Raw genomic sequence first — 24,349 nt, 5'->3', positions numbered from 1 at the left:
TTGTGACTGTTTTTTCTACTAAAATCATTAAATTATAAGAAAATTAACAATAGCTTTACAGAACACCTGAGCTAAGTACTTTAAAGTATATTCACTATCCAATTTAACCTTTACCTTACAAGGTGGGCATTATTATCATAAACAGAATACAAAATGGTCTCAGTAGTTTAGTAACTTTGCCAAGATCACAATGTCGGTAAATGGCAGGATTATAAAGAATAATGAGAATTTATTATATGGAATGAAGTCTTGATCTTGATAAATGTTCAAGCAGGAGTATTTTGTTTGGATATAATCAAATTTGACTTTCAGAGTCTCCAAACATCAAAAACAAACAAACAAACAAACCACACACACACAACTAAATGAGGTTAGACAATCCAGAACAAAGTTATAGAATTTGGACCAGAACAGAGGTTTCCTGACACCCACTCCTACATGCTTCCTATGCACTTTTCCAAGATGGATTTGATAGAGGGAAGTGAGGGGAATTGTACATAAACATCAAAAGGAATCCAGATTTGGAAAAATACTATACCTTACTTTTATAAAAAATTCCAATACAATAGGGGTGGCTTGGTTGACTCAGTCGGTTAAGCGTCCGACTTCAGCTCAGGTCATGATCTCGCAGTTTGTGAGTTCAAGCCCCGCATCAGGCTCTGTGCTGACAGCTCAGAGCCTGGAGCCTGCTTCAGATTCTGTGTGTGTCTCTCTCTCTGTCCACCCCTCCCTCCCTCTCTCTCTCTCAAAAATAAAGATTAAAAAAGAAAAAAATTTTTTAAAAATTCCAGTACAGTCTCATAAAAAATGCTGAAGGTAAATTCATTCAAATTTTGAATCTACCTCAGAGCTCATAAAAAAGAATTACTTCCATAAAAAATAAAAGGTTAAAAAATATAGATTTCCACTTTACAGAAATTGTTTTCGCTATTTGATAATTTTTTCTTCATACTTAATTAATACTTTCTTTTCAAAAACAATTGAAATCTTACAATAAGTGGACACTTTAATATAATAAATATGTAAACAAGTAGGTAGATCAAGGAGTGAAATTAAAATAACAGAAAAGGAGGGCACCTGGCTGGCTCAGTCAGAACTCTTGATCTCAGGGTTGTGAGTTCAAGCCCCACACTGGGTGTAGAGATTACTTAAATAAACTTAAAAAAATAATAGAAAACGCAAAGTCAGAGAATTGTACAATGGCTAATTCAAATTGCTAAGTAAATGCCACACAGTTTATATGCTGAATGCTCCTGGAAAAGGAAACCTGTTTCTTTAAGGATCAGTGAATAATTAAAAATCAATCAGATATCAGAGGAACATAAAAACTATAAAATTATTTTGAAAAAAAAATTGCAATCTCACTTCAGTTTTTAATTATAAAAATGTATTTACTAAAAAAGAAACTCTTTAAACTTCAATTTGATATTGTATCTACTTATCTGTACAGGAGAGATGAGGCAGAAGAGAAGGGTAAGAAAGAACAAATCAGACAAAGGAAAAAGTCAGAAAAAGGTGGTAACAAGTATCGAGAAAAATAAAAAGGAAAAATAAAGACGTAGAGAGGCTTAGTAGGTTGTGTAGAATGAGATTTAGAATTTTTTCCTTACTTTGGAGGTCTTCCAATAAGTTATTTCAGGCATTAACATTTCTTTACAAGAGCGTTTTATCTCCTCCTGACATTTAACTATAAGACACACCCCTCTGGATACCCAAAGATGTCCACTGGGGGAAGAATGATAGAGAAAGTGACTAAAAAACAGAACCTCAAAGAATATATAAGGCAAATTCAGATCTACATTTTCCAACATTTTACAGTGGGTAGCATGTAGGTAGCAGATGGGAAATACCAGTAGGTCTTACTAATCAATCTATGAAAATTAATAAGCATGTATTTTACAGCCAGACACAAGAAAGTAAAGAATTTCAGATGAAAGTTATCAAAAAGGTCAACTGAAAAATCATATTTACATTTGTCAATAAAACTTGGGTATCACCATGTGAAAGATTTCTTCCCAATCCTTACCTCCAATAGTCAAGACTACGAACAGGCTAAAAACAAGGGAAATTCAAACTGCGATATCTGGAAAAAATATGCCTGTATTTGCCTACACGTGCTGGCATACTTTCAAATGTTATCAATAAGCTATAAACAAGACTACAAATAGATAAAAGGTAAATGACACACATATACTAGTTTGAAATGTGTAATAATTTCTTCTATTTTAATCAATCTCTGCATCATAGTGACATTATATTTCATTTCATTCATTCATTCATTCATTCATTCATTCAAGGACTTACTGAACACCAAATATGATACGCCAAGCTATTTATAAGATGCTAAATCAAGTTGGGCATTGTTCCTGTGCTCCAAATCTCACCCTAGTAAAGGAAAAAAGCCTCAGTTGATGGCTCCACATACCACTTACTCCTGTGTCTCTCTCCTACCTGCATAGTTCTTACACCATTACCCAATTCTTCATCTCCATTAAAACTTGGGTGTTCTTTAGGATTCCATCTTCATTTGCTGGGTCCAGGGAGACAGCGGACAAAAAAACCATGAGGACCAAACCCTTGAGAACACCAGGTTTTACATACTACATACACTGTTTTCATTATCTCTGAATTCTTCAATAAGCACCCCAAATTCAACAATGCCAGGCTCTATCTTGGCCTCCCACATCAGCTAATGTCATCTCTATTCACTAACTCAAGAACTCCGAAGTCATCCTTGACTTCTCATTTCCCAACATCAAGTCTACTTCAAAATTTTGACTCCTCTCCCTTTTCATTCGTAAGGCTGCTGCCTTCAACTGAATCCTTAACATGTATCAGTAAGGATTTTGGTTGACCTCTTTATCACCATTCAGTCTATACTAGCTGCACTGTAATCAAAATTATCTAAGAACTTTTAATGACTCTCCATGTCCTGATCTAAACTCCTTACCATAAAAAGATCCTTTAAAATAGAGGACTTTTGGCTCCTCAGTGTATACTTCATACAAGGCAAACTAAAGTTTATTATTGTATGGATCTTGTAATCATCAAAAACATAATTACTGGACTACTAGAAACAAAGTTCTTAGAAAACACGTCACAGTTCATTGCTTTTTTAGGCATAACAGAAATTGTGGGGAATAAACTTAGGAATTCCCTGAGACTGCACTGATGGGTTAACAAGGCATAAAGAATTAGAAAGCCACAGGATGAACACACCCAAGTTTGGGTAAACAAGATTAGGTAAACAGGGCATAGGCTCCCAGTACAGGACAAAGATATAGGAATAGAAAAGCCTCAGGATGAAAGCATCAAAAATGAGGTAAACAAGATTAGGTGTTCAGGGCTGAAATGCCACCCAACTTAGTAAAATAGCAGAAAGCTGCTTTCACAGGAAGGAAGGACCAAAATAGGTAAACAGGTAAACAGGACTATGGAAAACAGCCAGCAGAAGTTGCCCTGAGTGGAACTAACTAGCAAAAGAAAGGTGCCTTGTTGACCCTGAGGTAGCATGCTTCGTCTTTCTTGTCCTCTTGGCCAGTTTAGGTAAACAGAGGTGGCGCCTCCTGTCTGCTGTATACAACCTCCCAGCAAGCACCAGAATTTTGTTTTGTACTGACCCAAACCCCTAACACTGCATATCTTCAAAACCTCTTTTTCCCATGCCCATGAGTTAATGTCCACGGTTTCACTGTATCCTTGTGCACGCCCATTCTGATCCTAATCAAAATGGAGCAAGGGTCAGAGCAAGGACCCTTACTAGGGGCTCCTGTCTCCTCCCAGACATTAGCCTCTCTTGCATTTCAATTTTGCGTCCACTCTCTTGCTGGACAAGAGAAAACTCCAGACCCAGAGCCTATGACAAGAAATAATCTAAATTCTAAATAATTTAGATATAATCTGTGCAGAGGGAGGAACAACTAGGCCAATTGGCTAGAGACATGCATTCAGGAGACTGTCAAAAGTCAACTAGGAAAAAGGCAATTCAATTACTTCTCTTCTCTTGGATATTACTATTTAAAAAGGGGGTGTGGGGGAACAGAATCTTCAAGACTATAATAACATAAATAAGTGGTCTTTAGGATACTATTTCCAGGTAGTATCAATTAATGGCAATGATTCATAGAAAAGTTTTGTTGTTTTTTTTTTTTTGAAAAAAGGATAGTACATGGAGACTTTATTCTGTCCTATGTTATGTATCAGTGGGCTAGGAAGTTTAATTTTCTCCTATTTAAAGCTCAAAACAAGCTAGTATTATAATCATGTTTTATAGATGAAAAGATCTTAGAGCTAACATTAGAATCCCAGTCTAACAGAAAGCCCATGTTCTTTTTTTTTGTTTATTTTATTTTTTTTTTTTTTGAGAGAGAGAGATGGAGGGCGGGCACATGCACAAGAAGGGCAGGGGCAGAGAGAGAGGGAGAGAGCATCTCAAGCAGGCTTCTGTCAGTGCAGAGCCCAACGCGGGCTCAAACTCACCAACCAGATCATGACCTGAGACAAAATCAAGAGTCCATGCGTAATCAACTGGGCTACTCAGGTGTCCCAAGCCCATGTTCTTTCTAACATACTAAGCTAGGTATACAGAAATTCATAATATTTGTTCCCTACAGCCAGCAGATGTCTTTTTTTAAACTTCAGCCATCTTGTGGCTTTGTTCATCCTACTGGGATCTCATTCTGAATAGTGTCATTATATGAGAACTTTTCTATTAACGGGAAATTGTTTTTATCTCTCAAACTTTGCAAACAAAGTAATTCAAGTGTGGTGGTTACTGGAGAGAAAGACCTGATAAGTTGAAAAACAATGAAAAGAATAAAATCACACAGTGATACCAGCCCGAAGAGCCAAGACAAGACTGCCTTTGGCTGCAAAGAAAGGCAAGTATCCAGAGGATATTTTAACTACATCAATAATTGGAGAGGCTGGAGAGAATGAATACTGCTACAGATAATTGTGAAAGAAAAAGAACAGGCTGGGAGGAGGGGGTTGCCTGGCTGGCTCAGTCCGTTAAGCCTCAGACTCTTGATTTCAGCTCAGGTCATGGTCTCACACTTTGTGAGTTTGAGCCCCCTGTCGGGCTCAGCACTGACAGTGTGGAGCCTGATGGGATTCTCTCTCTCCCTCTCCCTGTCCCTTCTGCTCTTTCTCAAAATAAATAAACTTAAAAAATAATAAAAACAACAGGTGAGAGCAACTTTTTAAAAGTTTATTTATTTTGAGAGGCGGGGAGGGGCAAAGAGAGGGAGAGAGAGAATCCCAAGCCGGCTCTGCGTTGTCAGCACAGAGCCCAACATGGGGCTCAATCTCAGGAACCCTGAGATCATGACCTGAGCTGAGATCAAGAGTCAACACTTAACTGACTGAGCCATCCAGATGCCCCTAGAAGCAACTTTTAAAAGAAAAGTAAACCAGAGGGGTGAAAAGAAACCTGTACAGGCAGCCAAGTTAAGCAATCATGTGAGCCTCCTACAGATAACAATGATTTAAGCCTTGAGAAAATACTTTTTTAATGTTTATTTTTGAGAGAGAGAGAGAGAGAGAGAGAGAGAGAGTTCAAGCAGGGAAGGGGCAGAGAGAAAGGGAGACACAGAATCCGAAGCAGGCTCCAGGCTCTGAGCTGTCAGCACAGAGCCCGACGTGGGGCTCAAACCCACAAACCGTGAGATGGTGACATGAGCCGAATTCAGACACCTAACCAATTGAGCCACCCAGGCCCCCTGTAAACCTGGATAAAATATTTTTAAAACTACTGTTTAAAAGCACTGGCAAATATCCCAAAGCATAAAGTAGTGAAAGAAGAGCATATTCTGAAAGGTAACAGAATTTTGTGTTCAGATGAAGTTCTTATGCTGAGTGCCCTTCCCAATCCCCTAGAAATATGGTGAAGGAAACCAGCCAGCCATACAGCTCAAAGTAGTAGAGAAAACAATTCAGAACTAGAAGTGCAGCTGGAAATTTAAGTCAGACATAGTGGAAGTGAAAGAACCACACAGAGGTATGGCCCAAAATCTAAACATAAATTCTACTAGGCTAAATTACACATGCATGGAGGAGAGACTCCAGGCCCTCTGTGGTAGACTACAGAGGAATTTACCCTTGAAAGCTGCATGGCATAAGATCTAGGAGTTTGATGCTTTTTAAACCGAGTGCAGGCCCAACCATACACAGCCCAAGCAGCAGAAAGCTGAAACCTTTATTGGCTTAAGAGTGTCAGAGGACAGAAACCACCAGAGCCAGAGAAGCTAGAAATTAAAAGGGAATATCCAAAAGTAGAGGAAGTACAGGGAGGGTGAGCTCCAAAATGTGAATGTAATCTAGGCCCAAATTTTTGGCTGATCACCAAATTACACAGGTGGCGGGAGCACTTTCCTCCACTCACTCCCAGGAGACCATACTAAAAACCAAGTAGCTGGAAGAAGTAAGAACTAAGCACAGATATCAGATGGTATACACTGCTTGGGAAACAATGTTTGCGATTGAGTCCAGGCAACTTAATGGTCCACTAGAACAAAACAACAATACTCATAAGAACATTATAATCAATACCCTGGTTTCTGCCAAAAATTATGCGATGCAAAGAAATAAGAAAGTAAAACAGCAATCAATAGAAAGTGACTCCAGGTAGGCCCAGATATAGGATTTAGTGAATGACTTCAAACCACATATTTAAACAATTAAAGGAATATATTCAAAGAACTACAATAAGAAGGTGGTCTTGATGAATGGCAGAAAGGGATTCTCAATAAATGAAAATTATCAAAAAATGAAAACTTCAGCTGTAGCTGGAAAGAATAACTAAAACGAAAATTTCATTAGATGGGCAAAACAGCACACAAGATGAGGAAAAAAAATAAGGGAACTTGAAAACAGATCAGTAGAAATTACCCAATCCATAGACTACAGAGAAACAAAGACTGGATGTTATCTGTAAACACAGGTGGGAAAGCATCTAACAATACAACATGTAAGTAATTAGAGTTACTACTGATACACTCAACAAAATGGAATCTCAAAAGTGTTATGGTAAGCTAAAGAAACCAGACTCAAAGGTTCCATACCAGACGATTCCATTTCTATAACATTCTTGAGAAGACAGGGATATAGAACAGAACAGCCAGGGCCTAGGGCTTGGGGAACTACACGGGGACAGCACAAGTTAATTTTGGGGGGGGGTGATGGAACTATTCTATATCTGGATTGCGGTGGTGGTAGTTATGCAACTGTATGCCTTTGTCAAAATTCATAAGACCTGTACACCAGAAAGAGAATTTTATTGGATGTAAATTTACAAAGAAATTCAAAAAGAAAGTGAAAAAATTAGCAGAGATGTTTAATACTTATAATTATCAAACATATTAGCATGACATATTTAAACCAAGTTTTAATCAAAAAACCTAAATCATATTGTCCCCATTACCATCAAGGATACTTCTAGCTATCTTCCCACTGCTCACTGCCATAATGACACACATAGCTTTTGATAATGAAAACTGGTGGGAACCTTTCTACTTCTGCCACAATACTAAGTGACTAAGACAAAAAGATTTTGGAATCAGAAAAACTAGTCGTATGACTTTGTAGAAGCTTCTTAACCTCCAAGTCCTCAATTTCCTTAAATGTGAAAAAATAACATAATTCTCATTACCATTATTTTCTCTATTACCTATAACTTCCAATCAAATTGTTATAAAAAATAGATGAGTCAGGGAGCACCTGGGTGGCTCAGTCAGCTAAGTCTCTGACTCCTGATTTTGCCTCAGGTCATGATCTCACAGTTCATGAGTCTGAGCCCTGAGTCAGGCTCTGCGCTGACAGCAAGGAGCCTGCTTGGCATTCTCTCTCCCTCTCTGCCCATCCCCTGCTCAAGCACATGCGCTTGCTCTCTCTCTCAAAATAAATAGATAAACTTTAAAAAAATATGAGTCAGGAAACCTTAGATAGTAACACAGTGCTGGGCACATTGCTGACTTTCTCTAATAGACTATTGAATGCGAATTTTGTATATCTCATTAGCTCATTCGTGACTTTCTAGTTGCCTTTTGAGATCACAGAAAATGAGAATTCCTAGGAAGTTGCTCAACAATTAATGAGCACCTATAATGTGCTAGATGGTTGGAATAAAAAGATGAAACGGGTATCATCCATGTCCCGGTTCAAAAAAAAAAACACAAAAAAAAACGCTAAAATAATCACAACACAGGAGCAGGGGATGAATGATTAGGGAGGGATAGGATTTCTACTCACTTTCAATTATCTTTATTTCTCCAGGGAACTGACCCTCCCTGTTCTACTTAACATCAAAAATACCTTAGACTTTTCAGGGTCATCAAAAAACCACGCACTTTAGACAAAACTGCTGATAACACTTTTAGCATCTAAATCAAAACCTTATGTCATTCCTATAATACTTAGATGAAAACAATTATTTCACTGTTAGCTTACCCATAAATTTTAATGCATGGAAGAACAAACCAACCATCCTCGTTTCTAACCTCAGCAAAAACTCCTTCAGTTATTTTTATCATAGCATTCCTGCTATATCCCAGAAGCTTAAAATTTTAAAATTCTCTCTTTTGGAGATAAAAGTCCCCTGCGACATAACAAATTACCATAAACCCACCCAATGGTTTACAGCACACATATTATTTTCTCAGTTTCTGCTGGTCAGGAATCTGGCGGAGTTTAGCTGGGTCCTCTGCAAGGCCACAATGAAGGTGTCAACCATGACCAGATCCTCATTTGGAGGCTCAACTAGAGAAGGATCCACTTCCAAGCTTACTGTGATTGTAATAGTTCATTTCCTCATAGTAGTAGGATTCAAAACTAATGATGGAGAGATAGCAAACATGCTGGCAAAATGGAGTTTTATAATTAGGGAACATCTCATTACCCTTAGCATATTCTTCTGGCTAAAAGGAAATCACATATTCTGCTCACACTAAAGGGCATGAACACCAGCAAGCAGGGATCAGAGGAACTACCTCAGAGTCTGTCTGCCATATTATCCAATATATTCTATCTATGTATTACACTAAAAGCTTAAGATTCTGCTCAGCCCTTGTTCTAATTATACATACCACTATACTAACATACACATACACACAAAAAGCATACATCTATTTTCTCTCCTTGACTTCACACATTTGTCACAGCAAAAACCTGAAACCAATCTAAATGTTCATCAAAAACAAACTGGTTAAAACTCTGCATAATATCATGCAATCAGTAAAAATGAGATAGATAATATGTATACTAATAAGGAAAATATTCCAAGATACATTGCTACATTAAAAAGCAAGGTACAGATGTGCATTATGTACCTCAGTATGTTTTAAAAATTCATATGCAGGGGTACCTGAGTGGCTCAGTTGGTTAAGCATCTGCCTCTTGACTTCAGCTCAAGTCATGATCTCACAGTTTGTGAGTTTGAGCCCCACAATGGGGCTTGGGATTCTCCCTCTCTCTGCCCTCCCCCACTTGCTCTCTCTCTTTCAAAATAAATAAAAATAAACTTAAAAAAATAAAAAATTTAATTAAATTTAAAAATAAAAATACATATGCAAACCAAACACGATGTGCCTAGCTGGCTCAGTCAGCAGCGCATGTGACTCTTGATCTTCAGGTTGTGAGTTCAAGGCCCTTGTTGGGCATAGGGCTTACTTTAAAAATAAATAAAATATATATACCCATGCATGCATATGTTTTTAAAATCATTATAAATATCACATAAAACTTATGACAAAGTTGCCTCTGCAGAAAGGCTGGAATGAGACTTTTCACTATATTCCTTATAGTATTTGAGTATAACACATGCTGTTTGCATAATACAGCATTATCTACAATAAAGTACTTGGAGGTGGCTCTGTTACAGAAATTATCTTCCCTGTTTAATTTTACTTGCTTAAGTGTAGTTTTTGTTTGTTTGTTTCTGACTGCTTCTACAATATGTCAATACATATTATAGAAGAGGAAAATATCTTTTTCCTCTACCCTTGGAAGTTCTCAACTGAAACCCCTGTAACAAAACACAGATTAACAGAAGAAAAGCATACAGATTTGTTTAATATAAATTTTACATGACACTGGAGCGTTCATAAAGAAATTAAAACCTGAAGAAATCATTAATCTGAGGGTTCTTATTTAGTTCTTATGTGATGAAGAGTGGAAAGTTGTGGAAAAATGTAACAGGACAGAGTATGAGCTAAGTGTAGCAAACTGCCTGTTCCTCAGATTCTTCTCTGTATCTCTTCATCTTCAGAGAGAAGAATAATCCTTTCCTCTGGATAAAGGAAGATACCTCTCATGAGGGTTTTTTGACTTGCTTTAGGGACAGGTCAGAAAGTCCATCCTACACATGCCATTTCTCACATTCCCTCAGCTTAAAGTAATCGATATGCCAAGGTACCACATTTTGGGGTAGCATGTGCTAAGCCCCATCATTATGCACTGGTAGAATGCTTCTGCCACGTGTCTTATATTAAACTGTAAGATCCTTAAGGACAAGAAGAAAGTATGATTCAAGTGTGTCCCCACAGTTTAGTACAACTGATATATAAGCTTTTACAAAATGTTTTAACATTAAGATGAAAGAAATTTCATTTAACACAATCTATTAGTAAAGGGGAAATATAAATTATGAAGATTTTTGGACAGTCTTAAACTTAGTTGCTTGTATTAAAAAAGAATAGTACCATATAATTATACCCATGTTTTAGTTATGGTAAAGAGCACCAATCATGTGAATCCTACCCTCAAATGAGCAAAAATTATAACAATTCAATTTTTATTGTCAATACTTGCTCTCAGGAGATATACACTAAGAAAGTGGGGTTAAAGGAGGGAAAGTATAGGAAATAGCCCTGAAAACATTTTAAATAATATTATCAAATAACCCTTAAGTTTCCCCAAAATATTCCTTAAAGCTGTGGGTCAATTTCACAGAAGGAAGCCCTTTCAATTGTCAAGGCTTGTCCTTCTGATTGGATACAGTTAAAGTAAGGCAAGTGAATAAAGTTAAGAAGTTTATTCAGGTTATTTTTATACTAGATTATGTCTGACTAAATTTTGTGTAACTAGTTCCATGATATCAAATTTAAATGATTTATGCTTTCGTTCAAAATGTATTCATTAGGTACTTAACATTTCTTCAGATGTTTTGCTAACCGCTAGAGATAGTCACAGATTTAATAAAATTGCATGGAATTTCCATTAAAAGTAAAGTTCTTTGGCTATTTAAAAGGCCTCCTTATTTAATCCACCAAAATGTAAAACTTCCAATGCCAACTCACATTCAGCCCCTGATCTTCCAGAGGCTACTTGGAGATAAAATCTTTGAGGTAATTGATTTTACAACTTCTATAGAATTTTTTTTTCAATATATGAAATTTATTGTCAAATTTGTTTCCATACAACACCCAGTGCTCATCCCAAAAGGTGCCCTCCTCAATACCCATCACCCACCCTCCCCTCCCTCCCACCCCCCATCAAAGCATAAGAGACTCTTAAAAATGGAGAATTTCTTTTTTTTAATTTTTTTTAATATTTATTTTTGAGAGAGAGAGAGATAGAATGTGAGCAGGGGAGGAGCAGAGAGAGAGAGAGAGAGAGAGAGAGAGAGAGAGAGAGAGAGAGACAGAATCTGAAACAGGCTCCAGGCTCTGAGATGTCAGCACAGAGCCCAATGCGGGGCTTGAACTCAAAAACTGTGAGCCGAAAACCTGAAAAACCAAAAAACCAAAAAACCTGAGCCGAAGCCGGACGCTCAACCAACTGAGCCACCCAGGCACCCCATAGAATTTCTATTCAAATTTTGCTGACTTCTTAGTCAAGGCACTAACACTTCAAGAAATGTTTGTTTTATCCCATCTTAAACAGATCAATGAATGTTTGAAAATCTTTCCACATCTTAAGCATTTTCTAAGTACCTGCATTACATGGATAACATTTGTAAAGAACTAGATGCTGTTTATAGTGCTAAATTCTTAAAACTCACAAAAGACCTATGATTTTTTTAATATTCTAAAAAAATTTTAAGTTTTGTTTTCTGTTCATATGTCCCTATTTTTTCTTTTCTTGTATGACCAAATAGTATTGCATTCAAAACTGGAAACATCTTAATTGGACAAATCACCTTGACATAAAATTTAATATAGGCAAATCTCCAATAAGCTGATGAAGTGCCTAAATCAAAGGAGATTACATTCAACTCCTAAGAACAAGCACCCTTTAAACAAAGACTCTTAATTGTTTTCTTTTTTCCTCCATGACCCTTTAAAAAATATTTTTTTTCTTCTGAGACTTTTTAAATAAGTTATATATTTCCTTCATATAACCTTTATTATACTGTTCCATTTTGCCCTGCTCATTATCCCTGCTGCCCTCTATTCCTTTCAGATTTTTGCTTGTTTATCTGCCATCAACTCAACAGGCCAGAAAAGGCCATAAGTATATTCAAGTTCTGGACTGTTGTGCTACCCAACAAAACTTCGTGTTTTAATGAAAATGGCTTATGTCTACACTGTACAAAAAGTAGCAACTAGCCATATGTGGCTATTAAGCACTTAGAATGTACAACTGAGGAAATTTTTAATTTTCCATTTTAATTAATCTAAATTTAAAAAGCGATATGTGGCTAGTAACTATCATATATGCCAGCACAATTAGAGGCAGAATATCAGAGCCTCCCCCACCAAAATAGTTTTGTCCTCTAAATGTTTCATTTTAAGGAATCTAAAATTTGCCTTGAGACAAATTACTTGCACACACACACTATACATATCTTTGTATCTTAATATTACAGGTAATGTTCCACTTATAAATAAAATAAAAATTATTTTCGGGGCGCCTGGGTGGCTCAGTCGGTTAAATATCTGACTTTGGGTTATGATCTTGCTGTTTGTGAGTTCAAGCCCCATGTTAGGCTCCGTGCTGACAGCAGAGACTGCTTCCGATCCTCAGTCCCCGCCCCCCCTGCCCCTCCCTGGCTTGAGCTCTCTCTTCCTCTCTCAAAAATAAACGTTAAAAAAAAATTTAACAAATAATAAAATTACTTATATTCAGAGATCATTGAGCCTTATTACAAAAACTAAAAGTCTGTGACACTGGTATATGAATAGACAGACAAAACAACAGAACAGAATAAAAGGTCCAGAAATAGATCCCTAAAACATGATGAAATTTTATATATGATAAAGAAGTGGTTTCTCAAATCACTTGAGGAAAAGACAGACACTAATAAGTGGTATTGGGACAAATGGATAAATAACATTTGGGAAAACTTAAAATTGAACATGTACCTCACAAATACTAGGATAAACTCCGAATGGATCAGCTATTATAAAAACTGAAATCATACATATACTAGAAAAAAAATAGGTGATTTCCTTTATAATCTGGAAGAAGGTAAAGCCTTTCTTATTTGTCTACATAAAAATAAACACCATTGTACTACAAAAAGCAGCAGAAATAACAAAACTTAAAAAATACTTTTCACTATATAAAAAGCTCTTTAAAAAGAGAAAAAACCCCACAGCTCTCCCCCACAAGAAATAGAGAATATTCAAAAGACATGGGAAATTATCAGAAAAATAAAGGTAAATGGCCTTCAATCTATTAAAGTATGTTCAACCTAACTCATAAGAGAAATGCAAAATAATATCTCCAATTCTGACCATAAACTGTGTTGGTAAGACTGAGGAGAAACAGATATTCTCTACATTCTCATACACTGCTAATGAAAAACAAACAATATAACCCCCATGGAGAAAAATTTTATAATATCTAAATTATACAAATGTTTACCAGTCCCACTTGCAAAAATCTAGCCTGAAGATACAACTCCACAAATACTAAACAAAATATTCAAAATATATTCACTGTGGCATTATTTGTAATGGCACGAAACTGAAAGCAATCTGAATGTGCGTCAAAAGAGGCTAAATGAATAAACTGGTACATCGACAGAATGAACTACTATGCATCTATAAAAAAGAATAAGGGAGATCCCCATGTACAATTATCGATCATATCCAAGATATATTATTAGATGGGGGGGGGGAAGTGAAGAACAAGTAGGATACGGTTTGTTTGTTTTTCTGAACAAATTATATACATATATCTATACATAAACACAAATATACATCTATTTATTTTTGCAAAAAGAACTCTAGAAAGATAAACAAGACACTAATAGAAATGGTTACCTACAGGGACAGATGGAAATGGGGTGAAAGCAATACAGATGTAAGGAAGGTTTTTGAGTATTCTTTTAATATAGTTTTGATATTTGAACACTGTGTTAATTTATATACTCTAAGTAAATAAAAGGCCTACTATTAGCATGTTCTAAACTGCAACACTCAGTTTCTTTGGTTTTGTTTAAATAAACAGTAGATGCACATTATAAATGTAAGTGCAGATTTAGTAGCAATGAAAAGGACTGCCATGTCACTCAAATGCATTCCAGTCCTATTAAATACCTCCATCTAGAATAGTAAGCAATGACCAAGACATTATCAAAATGGGTTCTTGAAGAAAAAGGTGAAGCTATCCTCATTTGGGAAGTTTACCAGACTAGTGGTAGGTTAAATATGTTTCAGCATTAAGTGAACTACAGCAAAATATTTACTGACATTTTTCAAGTAGGACGGAGGTACAGGGGCTAGATGCATCTAATTCAGGAAACCTTGGATAACAGGTTGGATTTTCACATATATTATCTATGCTAATCCACATATCAATCCTATAAGACACAAGAGAGGTCTTCTACTGATGCCTTTCTAAAAAATTGAGAAACTGGCTTAGGCTTAAAGGGATTATGTTATTTGCCTAATGTCATATAGCTAATAAATAAGCTAGGACACAGATACATACCGCTATAGTCAAATTCAGTGTTTTTTCCAACATACTATATATATACACTGTCTCTCAAACTTAATACACAACCAATTAAAATGCTATTCCCAGAAAATAAAAAGTGCTAGTGGTAGCATTTCAAATCAGTAAGAGTTAGATAGCTGGATTACAGACAGATTCAAGGTTAGATACAGGTTCTAAAAAAAATTAACTGCTTACCTATTTGAGCAGAAGATCCTTTCCAAATTTCACATTAAAAATTTCAAAGTACAACATAAAATCACAACAAAATCAAGGAGAAAATATAAGTGAATAATTATCTGACTCAGAATAAAGAAGGGGTATCTAAGCCTTTCCAAGTCTCAGAAAAAAAACAAAATAAAACCATCAAGCCAAAGACTGCTAGTATGAGAAACAGGAATGTGCTGCCAGCCAATTTAAGCTAATATTCTCAACAAAAACTAGTAAAAACTTCATCAGGGATCAGATTTAGGATGGCACACAGGCTTCAAGAAGGATTGGTTAGACTACATAAAACTCAAAGAAAACTATAAAAGATTTTACATACAAAATAAAAAATTAAAATCTTAAATATATAGAGAATATTTATATATCCATATTAAAGTACCTGAATACTATGATGGAAAAATGGGCAAAGTTCACGAACTAGCAATTTACAAAAAGAATATGAGTGGCCAAAAAGGGGAAAAGAAGAAATATTCGACCTCACTAGTAATATAAGAAACCCAAGTTAAATCTGAGATGTTTAACCCATCAAATCGCCAAAGGTTTGCTGGTTGGTTTAATGACAAACAGTGATGGCTTAAGTATAGAGAAGATGGCTACTCAAGCTTGTGGGAATATAAATTGTAAAACTTGTAGGATATCATACACTTTGACACAAGAACCCTTTTAAAATTTTATCCTACAAATATTGTTTATCAAAGCATTTATGATAAGAGGAAGGGGAAAGGAGAGAGGAGGGAAGAAATGTTAATTTTTAAATCTAATTACATATCTGTTATATTATTCAAATTTTCTTTTAATTTCTTAAAATTTTTAAGTCGTTACATAGAGAATAAATGTGTGTGTGTGTGTGTGCGTGTGTAAAAAGAGGCAGACAGACTGACCGACAGATTCTGGAAGCCATAATCTTTGGGTCATGGGATTTCAGTGCTATTTTCTTCCTTGCTCTTTGCTAAATGTCCCAAGTTGCATGCACTGCATTATACTTTTTTGGTCGAAAAGAAATTACTTCCAAAAATATACTTTTATAAGTAATTTTTCAAAGTGCTCATTGTAAAACAATTTCAAAACCAACAAGTGTTCAAGACTACTGTTAAATTTATCAGTCACTAATGAATGACAAATGAAAGCAATGAAAGATGTCACACCACTTTTCTTCTAAAATGACACTTTTACCCCTTTCTTAATGTTGAGTTCAACTAATTTAACAACAACATATGCATACATGTATATAAATAATGCATATATACTGCTTTCTAGTATTATAAATACACTACATAAACACAAAATGGAAATAAAAAAAAGGGACTGAGTAAAGTATATATAAATGGAAGTTCTATTTTTTCTTTCAAATGGCACAACAAACAAGTTTTTCATACACTTCCAGAAGTACATGCAACCCACTAGGGAGATAACTGAAATAAATCACTCAGAAACAGGAGACTTGCAGATCTGTATTCTAGTCTCAGCTTTCCCACTACCAGCCAATAACTTTTATCAAAATCAAGTAAGAGGATTTATTCTGCACTTCAATTTATTCTTCCAAAAATCAGAGTATTAATGATTTCAAGTATTTTCAGCATTATGGTTTTATAATTCCACCACTAATAACTCAGCATTAACTTTTAAAAGAGAAACTCAGACAATGTGGACTACTCAATAAGAAGGAAACAACAGTGCCCCACAATTACCATCTTACAGGAACGTCTTGAAGAAAAGTCTCAATTAACAAATGAGGAACCAAAAGGGCTGAGCAGAGTGTGTTGTTTGCTCTTCAAATGTGAGAAAAATCAAATTCAATCCTGCATTGTATAAAGCACGCTGCCCTGAATGAAATAATTAGCTTTAAAATAATTCAGCACTATTTGTATGATCATTCAAGAATAAGAAAATTATCAAAATACTTTCTTGTACAATTTTGTATCTGAGATCTCAGATTGAGATTCTGAGGTTTCTGAGCTTTAAAACTTATTTTTTTTAATTTTTTTAAATGTTTATTTATTTTTGAGAGAGAGAGAGAGAGCACAAACAGGAGACAGGCAGAGAGAGAGGGAGACACAGAATGGGAAGCAGGCTCCAGGCTCTGAGCCATCAGCCCAGAGCCGAACGCGTGGCTCGAACTCACGGACCGTGAGATCATGACCCGAGCTGAAGTCGGATGCTTAACCGACTGAGCCACCCAGGCGCCCCTAAAACTTATTTTTAAGGTGAAACTTAATGTAGTCTACAAATAGAAACTGTAGAATAATTTTCTACTTACCTGCTATAGCAGTGACCATCAAAGAAACAAAAGGGAAACAATCCAAATTGGTAAAAATGATTTTATTTTTTTAGAAGTAGATAACAGTATCCTAACAGATTATTTTTTTAATTTTTTTTTTTTTTTTTTGAGAGAGTGAAAGAGCACAAATGGGACACGGGCCGAGAGACAGAGGGAGAGAAACTTAAGCAGACTCCACACCCAGCACGGAGCCAGATGTGGGGCTAGATCTCTTGACCCTGAGATCATGACCTGAGCCGAAATCAAGAGACAGATGCTTGACTGACTAAGCCACCCAGACATTCCAAATAAATGATTTTTAAATTGCCAAACCATCTCACTCTACTATATGCTACTATTCCATCTGGCATTCAAATTACATAGAATTCCAGACATCAGTCAATGGATGCCTACATGAAAAGCAAGAAAAAGAACTTCCTATTGTTCAGTGCTGACTAGAATAAAAAACAACAAAAAAACACCTTTATAATTTCTAGTGGAAGAGCCATATAGCGAAGCTGTAAACAGCCATTTGAACTTGTTTCTATCCAAGAGAGATAGCTAGATGTAAATTTACCCTGATGGATGTGTGCTATTTTTGAAGCATAAGCACAGAAAAACGTACTAACAAGTGATAGTCACTTTACTATTTACGTGGCACTTTTACATAAGTTTTTTTTATTTCATTCTTAAACTCATGACAATTGTGTTCTAGTTCCACTTTTCATGTGAGGAAACAAAGGCTCATAGAGGTTAAGTAACCTCACAGAGCTAACATCTCTGTTTAAACTCAGATCTAAATGATCCCAAGTAGGGTAGTACAAGCAGAAAAGTAGGATTATAATTAAAATGGCCTCAGAAAAGTGTTATGCATAGTTTCTAATAAAGTACTTCAATCAGTGATTCACTATGAGACTGTCATCCTCAGCCAAATACTAAATGTTAATTTCAATTTGTGACCAAAAATATTAATAGATAACTCATTTCAACTAATTAAAGATAAAAGTAAGCACCAAGTCCCAGATATTTTACATTTTCAATCAGAAAAATATAAACTATTAATTAAGGGCAATGAAAGATGCTTTGAATGGCAAAGATATCTCTTAACATCTTACTGATCTTCAGCAATCTACTGTGACATAAGATCACATATTCTACATAAAATCTTTATTCGTTTATGTTCAAGTTTGGGCTGTTTCAAGTACTCAGAGTTCACTGTATTCCCATCATCTACCACTAACATTTACTAACCTCTTGATCCTCTCTCAGGGAGGATCTCTGAATTCTGATTGCTTGTCTTCCATCTCTGTGCTTTAGATTGCTACCTGCTTAGCAAGGAAGTGTGTTTCAAGGATGCCAAAGTAAACCAGAGCAAGCCATAGTAGAAGAAATGCAATGTTAACTTGAACCCTAATAAACACTCTATCCAAAAGGATAAAAAATTATTAAACAGTTCTTCCTCCCTTAATGAACACCAATAACTACCTCTTCCCCCCTTACTGTGGGTTCATAACCAACAAAGAAACAAAATACAGGAGTCAAAGATAAAAATACAGCTAAAACCAGTTGCCAAAAAAGCTTCCTATTACTTCAAACATAAATTAAACTTACTTAGATCTGTAGCTTTCCAGTTCTTTTTCCCTCCTCAGGCCCAGCCTGCTCAGATAAATCTACCATACACACAAGCAGAAAATGTACATCCTAAGAACTGGGAGCTCCAAAAACAGAACCAAAAGGCACTGAGCAAAAACATACTCAATCCCTTCTAGCTTCACCTAATGCTTTCTTGGGAAGACAGCTCAGGAGATAGAAAAAAGGAGGAAAGCTACTTCCAAAAGAGAACTTCCTACTTTACAAGTCATGGCAGAAACACAGGAAGCAGAAAATGTTTCCCCCTTCAAACATAATCTCCACAAATACACAACAGATTCTTCAGAATGTTTTTATTTTTTTTCAACGTTTTTTTTTTATTTTTTTATTTTTTTATTTATTTTTGGGACAGAGAGAGACAGAGCATGAATGGGGGAGGGGCAGAGAGAGAGGGAGACACAGAATCGGAAACAGGCTCCAGGCTCCGAGCCATCAGCCCAGAGCCTGACGCGGGGCTCGAACTCGGACCGTGAGATCGTGACCTGGCTGAAGTCGGACGCTTAACCGACTGCGCCACCCAGGCGCCCCACTTCAGAATGTTTTTAAAACTCTCAAACAGCAACACCTCACAAACAAACATATTACACAGTGCCTGTTTCACTTCCTATACTAGAGAGAGGAGGAGGGACTGATGAAGAGATAGTAGACTAGTCTGATTTGAGAAGACTGAGCTAAAAGGTAGAAAATCAAGTCTTCAAACTACCAAAGTAGTCCTCATAAAAAAATCAATATTCTCTGTAGTCTTTGTAGGCGTTATGGTAAATTTAGTAAAACTTTGTAAAACTACACAGTAGACAAAAGGGTACTTCACCATTTTATCTTCCTTTTCAAAATTCTCTCCCTTACCTAGCCTCCTCTCTCACCCTTACAGCCATCAAAGACCCTCCACCTTGCCTTCAATGTGCCTAAGGTCCACTTTTCTTCTTGGTCTGACCTCTAAACTTCCATTCCCTTCAGCCCAACTAAATATGAATCAGATTATGTGATTAAAGTATTTCATACTAATGGGTAAATGTGCTTTAATCCACGGGGTTCAATCCTACAAATATCACCAAGCTCTACAATGTATAATGCACTGTGTTTTGTCAAAGTACCTATTCTTACAAGAAAAACTAGTTAAATCAGTTTTTTAATGTACAATGTAAAGAAGAGGAACATGAATGCCTGCTTCACATCACACTCTCCCCATCCCATTTCTATCACTATGCACCTTCTCCTCACCCCATCTGCCAGGAGCAGAATCCAAGGAACCAATACTGCTTCCAGTAAAAGTCAATGAGAAGACAATGTGAGATGGCAGAGCAACCAATAAACATTCAAAACCATAGATGAGTTACAGAGGGTCCTCTGAATTTAACTTCACATATTAATTACAAGTACAATAAAGGGCCTCTCAATAAACCAATTTCCTTACAAGATACCTATAAATCAGCTTTGCTCAGAGTGTGAGTCATTACATGATACTTTACATGGAAAACCCGAAAGACTCCACCAAAAAGCAGCTAGAACTGATACATGAATTCAGCAAAGTCACAGGATATGAAATCAACGTACAGGATTATATCAATGTATAAAATTGGTTGCATTTCTATACACCAATAATGAAGCGACAAAAAGAGAAATCAAGAAATCGGCCCCATTTACAATTGCACCAAGAACCATAAAATACCTAGGAATAAACCTAATCAAAGATGTAAAAAGATCTGTATGCTGAAAACTATAGAAAACTTATGAAAGACACTTATGAAAACTATAGAAAACTTATGAAAGACACAAAGAAAAGGAAAAACATTCCATGCTCATGGACTGGAAGAACAAATATTGTTAAAATGTCAACACTACCCAAAGCAATCTACACATTCAATGCAATCCCAATCAAAATTGCACCAGCATTCTTCTCAGAGCTAGAACAAACAATCCTAAAATTTGTATGGAACCACAGAAGACCCCGAATAGCCAAAGTAATGTTGAAAAAGAAAACCAAAGCAGGAGGCATCACCATCCCAGACTTTAGCCTGTACTACCAAGCTGTAATCATCAAGACACTATGGTACTGGCACAAAAACAGACATATAAAACAATGAATAGAATACAGAACCCAGAACTGGACCCACAAATGTATGGCCAACTAATCTCTGACAAAGAAGGAAAAAATATCCAAATGGAAAAAAGACAGTCTCTCTCATACAGAAGAATGAAACTGGACCACTCTCTTACACCATATACAAAAATAAACTCAAAATGGATGAAAGACCTAAATGTGAGACAAGAAACCATCAAAACCCTAGAGGAGAAAACAGGCAACAACCTCTTTGACCTTAACCACAGCAACTTTTTACTCGACACATCTCTGAAGGCAAGGGAAATAAAAGCAAAAATGAACTATTGGGACCTCGCCAAGATAAAAAACTTCTGCAGAGCAAAGGAAACAATCAACAAAACTAAAAGGCAACTGACAGAATGGGAGAAGATATTTGCCAATGACATATCAAATAAAGGGTTAGTATCCAAAGTATAAAAAACTTAACAAAGTCAACACCTGAAAAACAATCCAGTATAGAAATGGGCAGAAAACATGAATAGACATTTTTCCAAAGAAGACATCCAGATGGCTAACAGAAACAGGAAAAGATGCTCACCATCACTCATCATCAGGGACATACATATCAAAACCACACTGAGATACCACCTCACGCCGGCCAGAGTGGTTAAATAACAATTCAGGAAACTACAGATGTTGGCGAGGATGCAGAGAAACGGGAACCCTCTTGCACTACTGGTGGGAATGCAAACTGGTGCAGCTGCTCTGAAAAAGTGTGGAGGTTCCTCAAAAAATTAAAGATAGAATTCCCCTACGACCCAGAAGTAGCACTACTAGGAATTTATCCAAAGGATACAGGAGTGCTGATTCACATGGGCACATGTACTCCAATGTTTATAGTAGTGCTGACAACAGCTGAATTACGGAAAGAGCCCAAATGTCCATCAACTGATGAATAAAGAAGATGTGGTTTATATATACAATGGAATACTAGCTGGCAATGAGAAAGAATGAAATCTTGCCATTTGCAACAACGTGGATGGAACTGGAGGGTATTAATGCTAAGTGAAATAAGTCAGTCAGAGAAGACAGATATCGTATGTTTTCACTCATATGTAGAATTGGGGAAACTTAACAGAAGACCATGGGGGAAGAGAAGGTGAAAAAAATAGTTTCAAATAGAAAGGGAGGCAAAGCCTAAGAGAGTTTTAAATACAGAGAAAAAACGGAGGGTTGATGGGGGGGAGGGGGGAAAATGGGTGATGGGCATTGAGGAAGGCACTTGTTGGGACGAGCAAAGGGTGTTGTATGTAAGCGATGAATCACGGGAATCTACTCCCCAAGCCAACAGCACACTGTATACACTGTATGTGAGCTAACTGGACAATAAATTATATTTAAAAAGAAAAAAGAACCGTGAGTCATTAAACCATAAATACTGAGAAGTTTCTTCTTCAGTTGTTTCCATAGTTAAAATGTTAATAAGTACCAGTTCCATTTACCCTACTGTACTTAAAAGTTATTAAGTTTGGCTATTAAACTTACCTGTTTTCAATTAGACCTGACATTTTCCCCAAATCTTCGTAGGTCTGAAATTCCAAACTAATTGGGATACTTGCTTTAAATCTTTTTTATTTTTCAGTTGTAAAATTTACTCATTCTGACCTATAACAGAGGTCCCAAACTGGAAAGCAGTCTACAACTACTGACAGGTTTGGGTTCAAGCAAAAATCAAAAGATACTGTGTTCTATTAAGAAGGCTGAAAACTGGGCCCATATTCATGTATGGCACTAAACAAGTGGACCTGAGAACTAGATTCCCTCTAAGATGAAGCATAAACCCTCTAGTGCAGTTACTTTCATCTGCCTGGTACCTGAAGGCGTAGGAGTTTGCTATTCATAATGTACTCCTATGAAAGGTGCATATTTTCCAGATCACTCTCACACTTTACCAAGTCACCTAAATGTAAAAAAAACCACAAAGCAGATCTTGCTGGCTTGCAATTTAATAGTTAATAACAAAAAAAATTTTGGCTCAGGTCACGATCGCACAGTTTGTGAGTTTAGCCCCACATCCAGTTCTGTGCTGACAGCTCAGAGCCTGGAGACTGCTTCAGATTCTGTGTCTCCCTCTCCCTCTGCCCCTCCCCTGCTCTCACTCGAGCTCTCTCTCTCTCCTCTCAAAAATAAACATTTAAAAAAATATTTTAAAATATTTTTTCATTAGGCTTTAAAAAAAGTGTAAGAAAGAAAATATTCTGACTGGTGGAAGGGTGACATAGAAGTAAAAAGCCCATCTGAAAGCTTTTTTGGGAGAAAAAAGGTGAAAGAGCTCAAAAACATTGTTGAGTTACTGAAAGCTTTCCTGATTGAACACTATGTTAATTCCATGGTTTATTACCACACTCCATGCTTCAGAATCCCCCTTACTTCCTCTTTATGTATAACAATAGCAGATAGATCATAAACTCTGAGAAATGTTAGGGAAATTTATAAAACACTTTACACCTTCAAAAGTAATTCTCACACTCTTTTAAACAGTCTTAACAACCATCAAGTCCTTTCCCAAGTATTTTCTACCGCTTTTCAATTTACATTCAAATGACAACTGCAGTCCTCATTTTCAAGGCTTGGACTTCAGTCCTGGATGGGCTCTCTAGCACAGAAACTTTTTTTGGCCCTTATGGTTGCATTCCTCATTAGACTTCTTATTCCAATCTCTATGGTCTATTTCATTCAAAATTTATCCCTAATTCTCTCTCTAAAAGGCCTTGATCAAAGCCTTGTGCGCGGGGGGAGTGGGGGTGGGGGTGCCTAACCAAATAAAACCAATATACTGCGCTGTTTCATTGAGATTCATTTAAATTAAAAGCATGACGACTCTAAAAGACCAAAAAAAGTTAAATAATCTTTATATGCTAAGTGCACAAAGAGCCAAGCAAGTGACGCTCTATCTTTAGCAAGTGTGGACTAGCGACTTTTTAACATGGACTCTAAGTACTGACAACTACTGTACCAAATCCACGGGCTCTAGGGATGGTCACACTACCCCCACACTAACAAATTACCAAATTATGTCTCGTGTCCCAGCACCCCATTAAGGAGGAAAAAGGGTGTTACGGGACTTGCATCTGAAGAAGGAAAAAATAGGCAGCTTTTCTGTGTAGGTTTTGGGAAAACAAAGCTTCACCATACGTGATACTGTTACAGCAGAAAACCACGCAGCACATTTTTGGAGTCTCACTCCTCTTCACCCAAAGGGAGACTGCCTTGCCACTCTATCCTCTATTGTGATG

The 24,349-nt window shown here is 36.5% G+C and overlaps 1 protein-coding gene across 10 annotated transcripts in view; it reads right to left on the bottom strand.

Annotated features, from left to right (window-relative positions):
* The window catches only part of BTBD10 (BTB domain containing 10), an 86,147-nt gene that overhangs the window by 60,361 nt on the left and 1,437 nt on the right, over positions 1-24,349 (bottom strand). Inside the window, exons 1-2 of one of the 10 annotated variants that reach the window (XM_049649784.1) lie at positions 24,249-24,323; positions 22,599-22,655 (exon numbers count right to left, since the gene is read on the bottom strand). The exons of 5 other annotated variants lie outside the window; for them this stretch is intronic. In XM_049649784.1, the coding sequence (XP_049505741.1) occupies positions 22,599-22,655; positions 24,249-24,283 (92 nt within the window). In that variant the 5' untranslated portion in view covers positions 24,284-24,323. Of the gene's footprint in view, positions 1-1,971; positions 11,439-22,598; positions 24,324-24,349 lie in introns of those variants that run through there. 4 more of the 10 variants (XM_049649766.1, XM_049649772.1, XM_049649759.1 and 1 more) reach the window with 4 other exon arrangements.

This window comes from Panthera uncia, chromosome D1, assembly GCF_023721935.1.
Source record: "Panthera uncia isolate 11264 chromosome D1, Puncia_PCG_1.0, whole genome shotgun sequence".
In the NCBI taxonomy this organism is placed as follows: Eukaryota; Metazoa; Chordata; class Mammalia; order Carnivora; family Felidae; genus Panthera; species Panthera uncia.
This window is presented reverse-complemented; position numbering and strand designations above follow the sequence as displayed.